The sequence below is a fragment of the Oratosquilla oratoria genome, chromosome 25 (assembly GCF_046742065.1).
Source record: "Oratosquilla oratoria isolate Oo_2021 chromosome 25, ASM4674206v1, whole genome shotgun sequence".
In the NCBI taxonomy this organism is placed as follows: Eukaryota; Metazoa; Arthropoda; class Malacostraca; order Stomatopoda; family Squillidae; genus Oratosquilla; species Oratosquilla oratoria.
This window is the reverse complement of record NC_134801.1, coordinates 48,184,377-48,192,548: the sequence shown is the minus strand read 5'-3', so window position 1 is coordinate 48,192,548 and position 8,172 is coordinate 48,184,377. Positions and strand designations below refer to the sequence as shown.

Below are 8,172 nucleotides of genomic sequence, written 5' to 3'. Positions count from 1 at the left end.
TTTACGGTAAATCTTTAGTTTCGACGATGGGAGGAATATAGTAATAGAAACTTAAATATTAATTTTGTAAATTAAAATGTATCAACGTAATATGCAATTTTGCGTGCGGAAATGAAAAACAAAAAAGGTGCTAAAACAGATTTCTTAAGTAACGAAGTCGTGTACGATGAATGGTACGCCATGTTTGTTATGGTAGATGCCGACGTCGAAGAAAGGAAAGGATGATAAATTCGTCTAAGGTAAACTAAACTAAACTAAACTAAAGTAACCTAACCTATCCTGTGTTTAATAAATCATTATCTGCAAATTAGATGTCATCCGGCTCGTCCTCGTTGTCGTCGTCGTGAGAGACGTTGGCGGGCTTTTCAACCACTCTCTCAGCTTGCGGAGTATACAAATTAATATCTAATTTTCTATTGCTATATTCCTCCCATGGTCGAAACTAAAGATTTATCGGTTAGGTTAGGTTAGGTTAGGTTAGGTTAGTTTAGTTTAGTTTAGTTTACCTTAGACGAATTTATCATCCTTTTATTTCTTCGACGTCGGCATCTACCATAACAAACATGGCGTCCCGATCCTATGCTACCGACTTCATTCATTAGTACATCTAGCTTGTAGCAAGGTATTTTTATTCTCATTTCCGCACACAAAATTGCATATTAGGTTGATACATTTTAATTTACAAAATTAAAATTTAATTTTCTATTGCCATATTCCTCCCATGGTCGAAACTAAAGATTTACCTTTTGTTCTTCAGGTGATGAACCCGGAAAAGAAAATTAGACACAAGTGACGGATTGCGTTTTATATATATGTATATATATATATATATATATATATATATATATATATATATATATATATATATATATATATATATATATATATATATATATAAGATTAGGTAGGTACCTCGTGTCAGGACGTGTTCCCGAAAGCAAATGAAATATCTTTGGTCGAAACTAAAGATTTACCTTTTGTTCTTCAGGTGATGAACCCGGAAAAGAAAATTAGACACAAGTGACGGATTGCGTTTTTATATATATGTATATATATATATATATATATATATATATATATATATATATATATATATATATATATATATATATATATATATATAAGATTAGGTAGGTACCTCGTGACAGGACGTGTTCCCGAAAGCAAATGAAATATCTTTGTTTCTATATTTGGTCCTTTATTTACAAATCAACACGCATCAGCTTCGCCGATGTAGTTAGGTCTGCGGTGCATTGCCTGCAGCGCGCTCACCGGGCTATGACTTGCCAGCTCAGTGGAAAGGGGCCTGAAGCGCCTCTGCAAGCGAAACGAGCACGCCGCCGGCCAAGAACCCCAGTCGTAGCCAGAGCAGCAAAGCCAGAGTCTATTTTTATATTGCAATTATCATAATTAGCTTTAAATTCATGTATTGTTCCAGCTAGGGCCATATCCCTTACTGAGCAAAGCTGCGTATGTGTGTTTGTGTGAGCTGTGTATGTGTGTTTGTGTGTGTGCATGTGTGTGTATGCACATGCATGCTGGTTCTCTGTTTCCCACTTTGGCCAATTCGCGTGAACAGGTTTGAGAAACTATCACGAGTCATTTGACTGTCACTTGTTTTCTCGACAGATGAAAAAAAGAGCAGCTGTAACGTTTTTCATGAAGAAAAATTACTAATAAGCAAAACTTACATTGTTACCATTCTTCCCTCATTATCTCATCATTCATTGTTTGGTTACAATCATCACTGGTTACAGCATTATGGTCCATACAAACGCATTTTCTTCAACGATACTCTACTAACTTTGCTCCTATCACCATCTTGCTACCACCACAGGAGAACAGAAGATCGGATGAAGTTTCCATGATCACTACATAAAAAAATAAATAAATAAAATCGTCACCCTTGCGCCATTATCAGGGTCGAATGGAAGGCTGCAAACAAGGTCGGCCCTTGCCAATGCCGATTTTCTCGCGGCGATGTCATGTTGCCTAACACTGTTGGAGGGGTCGAAAGGTTAATCCCAAGAGTTAACACATAGCGAATTGAGAGCATTCGCCGGTTGTCAGTTGTCCATGGATAAAAAGGTGAAAGAAGTACAATTGAAGTTGATAGAGTGAATGAAATAACAAGGGCCCACTTCGAAGATTGAGTGTCACCCACACAAGCCAGTAGCTCTTGATGAAAAAAAATAAATAAATTGTCCATCAACTTGCAGGCCCACCACATAAAGCTGGGAGGTAACCGTCATTGCTTCTGACACAAGCGGAAGGTTGAAAAAAGGAAAAAGTGGTTCTTCCGTTCAGCCAAAACAAAACGAACCACTTCGGTAAAGACGTGATGCTATCATTGATGATGATGATGATGATACGACGACAGTGGTAGTGGTGATGATGGTGGTGGCAGTGGAGGTGGTGATGGTGGTGGTGATAGTCGTGATGGTGCTTGTGATGATGGTGATAGTGGTTGTGATGGAAATGAGAGTAATGACGGTGATAGTAGCGATGGTATTAGGGATGGTGACGGTAGTAATTGTGGCAGCAATGTCAGTGATAGTGATTGCAAACCTCATGGTGATCCTATAAATCACTGTCCAACTCTTTCTTTTTGAAAACCCAAAGAGTGTCCCTCACAGGTGGTATAATGTGCGGCTACCACTATAATCATGTTAATAATCGCACTTATTTTCTCTCTTCAGCCTAAAGATTTCTGAAATGAACGGAATAAGCACAAATACAAGTAGTACAATACTGATTAACGACAAGAATTGACATGCTGGACTTTTACTCTCGATACAAAATTCATTGGTCCTTTCAACGCCATCTGTTTTGGGAAAGATGAGGTGCGGTCACAGATTTCCAAAGCGCGCGACCAGACACACGTAATACATAACACAGAAACTACACAACCACGCACACATAAACTTAAACACACATACACGCACACAAGAACACAGCCTCAAATGCAAGCAAACATCACCTGCTGCTGCGGATGAAAGGCTACTTTCGTGCAGGCCCCAAGTATAAATTCAGGTCCTCTTCGTCCATTCGTCAGTTCGCATTGTCAAGTGTTTCAATCCATCAGCAGCATGTGGAAGGTCAGTAGTGCTTGAACTATCTCCGTTTGTCTAGTCTCGATACCGAGCACGTCTCGATCAAAGTCTTCAGGCATTAGATCATCGGCATTGCTGGCTGACCGTGTGTTAAATGCATGAAATCGCCAATAATCAAGTGTCGTTGTGTTCACATCATTATTGTTTCTAGCTATTCGGAAAGCTCCGCGAAGGATATTCATGTCGGATATTAGGAAGGGATTGTCATATCACTCTTTCTCAGAGTATTTAAAGCTAAGTTGTGACGTTTCACATCTGCAACACTGATGATTTAGTCTTGTCGTTCCTCTCTATTGACCTAATTTATCTGATTACCTGATTTCCTTAGATTGTCTTCTTCGTCTCCGTGGCTGTGGCATGGGCCGCTCCACAACCCGACACGCCCCCAGTCTACGGATACACTCCTCATCCTCCCCCAACCTACAATCAGCCTGGCATGCCCTTCGAGTTCGCCTACGCCGTCAAAGACTACTCCGGCAACGACTACGCCCACGAGCAGAAGAGCGACGGAAAAGTCACTTCGGGTTCCTACCGCGTCGCTCTTCCCGACGGCCGAATTGAGACAGTCACCTTCGACGCCGATGACTACGGCGGCTACGTAGCCAAAGTCTCCTACGAGGGTGAGGCTAAGTATCCCGAGCCTGCGCCCTACCATCCCCCACCCACACCTGTCTACGGCTGAGCTCCTCCTAGTGAGGGTCAGGCCACCCTCACCATTGAGATCGCACGTCAAGACCCCCTCGAGACCAGGTGCCTCGAATACACTCTGAACACCAATTACTGAGGTCCTCGTCTACATAATCGAACTTTACTCAGTTGCACCCATCTCCATGCTCACACATGCCTCTCTCAAACCCATACTTATCCCACTTACCACACACTTCTCATTCAGACCTGATCTGGTTATCAGTGATGAAAAAGCATCATACTCAAACCTACTAAAACCAAAGCAAATAACACTTTCTTAGTCAAATATTCAATGTTCTAGTCACCATGACATTGTCCACTTGATCTACGTAATTGAAACTTTATGGTTGGAAAAACGATAAACATTCCTTCCTCTGGTTCTTGTAAAGTTTGTTCGAGTATATGATATGAATAAATAAGAATTTGTTGTCATGTTGGTGATTTTCTTGGTGCCAATTTCCACCATAATTTTCTGATGAAACATTTTAAAAGAACCACAACAAGCTTGGAGTTGTTACATAAAACTGATAGTAATGAGGTAGACACTGGCAAAATACATTAAGAGACAGATAAAGAAAATAAGTTGCGTGGTCTCATTGTTCAAGCTAAGGCATATGCAAGCATAAGCGAAGCTTCATTGATTGTAGAGAAATTTGATAACACCCAGCGGCTGGAGAGATATGAGGATTTATCTAACTGGTGGCACTGCTATCCTCCTACTGACCTCAAAAGTCAAGCTAAAGTTGCAGCTACACTCCATATGACTCTATCCAATGTTGACCTCGTTTTTTCAGGCCTACAGTGTATACTAAGTGAACGTCAGCTAGGAATGAAATCAGACATTAGTGATGTCATAACAATGTTACGGTGTGTGTGTGTATATATACATATATATGTATATGTATATACATATATATATGTATATATATATATATATATATATATATATATATAAATTTTTCCTACTGAGATTAGAACCCTCGCCTGAGCGACTTGCTTACTACAAGACGAACGCCGTACCATCGTGTCAGGATGACCCATCAAAATGGAACTACTTAGTTCACGGCCTGTCGTTCCATCTAGGGCGCCCGCGTGAACACGATATATACTGTATTGCATCAAATCCTCTATGTAGGGTAGTCTTCTGACAAGTGTTTTGTGCCATTATGATATTTGGAAATAAACTCTCCTACTAAGATTCGAACCCTCGCCTGAGCGGCTTGCTTATTATAAGACGAAAACCGTACCATCGTGTCACGACGACCCTTGAAAATGAAACGACTTAGAATCCCAGTACGAGAGTTTATTTCCAAATGACATATTGACACAAAACGGATGAAGTTTCCATGATCACTACATGAAAAAAAAAAAAAATAAATAAAAAATAAAATAAAATAAAATGCGTCACCCTTGCGCCATTATCAGGGTCGAATGGAAGGCTGCAAACAAGGTCGGCCCTTGCCAATCCCGATTTTCTCGCGGCGAAGTCATGTTGCCTAACACTGTTGGAGGGGTCGAAAGGTTAATTCCAAGAGTTAACACACAGTGAATTGAGAGCATTCGCCGATTGTCAGTTGTCCATGGATAAAAAGGTGAAAGAAGTACAATTGAAATTAATAGAGTGAATTAAATAACAAGGGCCCACTTCGAAGATTGAGTGTCAGCCACACAAGCCAGTACCTCTTGATGAAAAAAAATTGTCCATCAACTTGCAGCCCCACCACATAAAGTAGGGAGATAACCGTCATTGTTTCTGACACAAGCGGAAGGTTGAAAAAAGGAAAAAGTGGTTCTTCCGTTCAGCCAAAACAAAACGCAACACTTCGGTAAAGATGTGATGCTATCATTGATGATGATGATACGACGACAGTAGTAGTGGTGATGATGGTGGTGGTAGTGGTGGTGGTGATGGTGGTGGTGATAATCGTGATGGTGCTTGTGATGGTGATAGTGGTTGTGATGGAAATGAGAGTAATGACGGTGATAGTGGCGATGGTATTAGGGATGGTGACGGTAGTAATTGTGGCAGCAATGTCAGTGATAGTGATTGCAAACCTCATGGTGATCCTATGAATCACTGTCCAACTCTTTCTTTTTGAAAACCCGAAGAGCGTCCCTCACAGGCTACCACTATAATCATGTTAATAACCGCACTTATTTTCTCTCTTCAGTCTAAAGATTTCTGAAATGAACGGAATAAGCACAAATACAAGTAGTAGAATACTGATTAATGACAAAAATTGACATGCTGGACTTTTCCTCTCGATACAAAATTCATTGGTCCTTTCAACGCCATCTGTTTTGGGAAAGATGAGGTGTGGTCACAGATTTCCAAGGCGCGCGACCAGACACATATGTTACATAACATAGGAACTACACAAGCACGCACACATAAACTTAAACACACAGACACGCACACAAGAACACAGCCTCAAACGCAAGCAAACATCACCTGCTGCTGCTGATGAAAGGCTACTTTCGTGCACGCCCCAGGTATAAATACAGGTCTTCTTCGTCCATTCGTCAGTTCGCATTGTCAAGTGTTTCAATCCATCAGCAGCATGTGGAAGGTCAGTAGCGCTTGAACTATCTCCGTTTGTCTAGTCTCGACACCGAGCACGTCTCGATCAAAGTCTTCAGGCATTAGATCATCGGCATTGCTGGCTGACCGTGTGTTGAATATATGAAATCGTCCGTCAATAATCAAGTGTCGTTGTGTTCAAATCATTATTGTTTATAGCTATTTGGGAAGCTCCGCGAAGGACAATCATGTCGGGTATTAGGAAGGGATTGTCATATCACTCTTTCACAGAGTATTTAAAGCTAAGTTGTGACGTTTCACATCTACAACATTGATGATTTAGTCTTGTTGTTCTTCTCTATTGACCTAATTTATCTGATCATCTGATTCCCTTAGATTGTCCTCCTCTCCGTCTCCGTGGCTGTGGCATGGGCCGCTCCTCAACCTGACACGCCCCCAGTCTACGGATACACTCCTCATCCTCCTCCAACCTACAATCAGCCTGGCATGCCCTTCGAGTTCGCCTACGCCGTCAAAGACTACTCCGGCAACGACTACGCCCACGAGCAGAAGAGCGACGGTAAAGTCACTTCGGGTTCCTACCGCGTCGCTCTTCCCGACGGCCGAATTGAGACAGTCACCTTCGACGCCGATGACTACAGCGGCTACGTAGCTAAAGTTTCCTACGAGGGTGAGGCTAAGTATCCCGAGCCTGCGCCCTACCATCCCCCACCCACACCTGTCTACGGCTGAGCTCCTCCTAGTGAGGGTCAGGCCATCCTCACCATCGAGTTCGCACGTCAAGACCCCCTCGAGACCAGGTGCCTCGGAGACACTCTGAACACCAATTACTGAGGTCCTCATCTACATAATCGAACTTTACTCAGTTATACTCATCTCCATGCTCACACATGCCTCTCTTGAACCCATATTTATCCCACTTACCACACACTTCTCATTCAGACCTGATCTGGTTATCAGTGATGAAAAAACATCATACTCTTATCTACTAATACCAAAGCAATTAACACTTTCTTAGTCAAATATTCAATGTTCTAGTCACCATGACATTGTCCACTTGATCTACGTAATTGAAACTTTATGGTTGGAAAAACGATAGACATTCCTTCCTCTGGTTCTTGTAAAGTTTGTTCGAGTGTGTGATATGAATAAATAAGAATTTGTTGTCATGTTGGTGATTTTCTTGGTGCCAATTTCCATCATATTTTTCTGATGAAACATAAAAAAAAAAAAAAAACAAGCTTGGAGCTGTCACATAAAACTGATAGTAATGAGGTAGACACTGGTAAAATACATGAAGAGACGGATAAAGAAAATAAGTTGCGTGGTCTCAGTGTTCAAGCTAAAGCATATGCAAGCATGAGCGAAGCTTCATTGATTGTAGAGAAATTTGACAACACCCAGCGGCTGGATAGATATGAAGATGTATCTAACTGGTGGCACTGCTATTCTCCTACTGACCTCAAAAGTCAAGCTAAAGTTGCAGCTACACTCCCTGTGACTATCTAATGTTGAGCTCGTTTTTTCAGGCCTACGGTGTATAGTAAGTGATGCCATAACAATATTACGGTGTAACACATAACTACACACAACACACACACACACACACACACACACACACACACACACACACACACACACACACACACACACAATATATATATATATATATATATATATATATATATATATACATAAATATATATATATATATATATATATATACGATCCCGAAAAACCCGCAGTCGGAATAAAAAGGAAACTTTAGAAGAATGTGTAACTTCTATATTTCGGCTAATAGCTTTAGCCCTCTTCAGGAAAGCACTCTCG

The 8,172-nt window shown here is 41.1% G+C and overlaps 3 protein-coding genes across 3 annotated transcripts in view; all 3 read left to right on the top strand.

Moving 5' to 3' along the window:
- Positions 1-3,089: 3,089 nt before the first annotated feature.
- Positions 3,090-3,795, top strand: LOC143039102 (cuticle protein 18.6-like). Its single transcript, XM_076208956.1, has 2 exons — positions 3,090-3,098; positions 3,442-3,795. Exons 1-2 carry the CDS (start codon positions 3,090-3,092, stop codon positions 3,793-3,795), a joined length of 363 nt encoding a protein of 120 aa, XP_076065071.1.
- Positions 3,796-6,361: 2,566 nt separating this feature from the next.
- LOC143039101 (cuticle protein 18.6-like) lies at positions 6,362-7,074 on the top strand. The gene is made up of 2 exons (XM_076208955.1): positions 6,362-6,370; positions 6,718-7,074. Exons 1-2 carry the CDS (start codon positions 6,362-6,364, stop codon positions 7,072-7,074), a joined length of 366 nt encoding a protein of 121 aa, XP_076065070.1.
- A 627-nt stretch (positions 7,075-7,701) lies between these two features.
- The window catches only part of LOC143039100 (cuticle protein 19.8-like), a 5,290-nt gene continuing 4,819 nt past the window's right edge, over positions 7,702-8,172 (top strand). The window contains exon 1 of the mRNA XM_076208954.1: positions 7,702-7,839. Coding sequence (XP_076065069.1) covers positions 7,702-7,839 — 138 coding nt within the window. The remainder of the gene's footprint in view (positions 7,840-8,172) is intronic.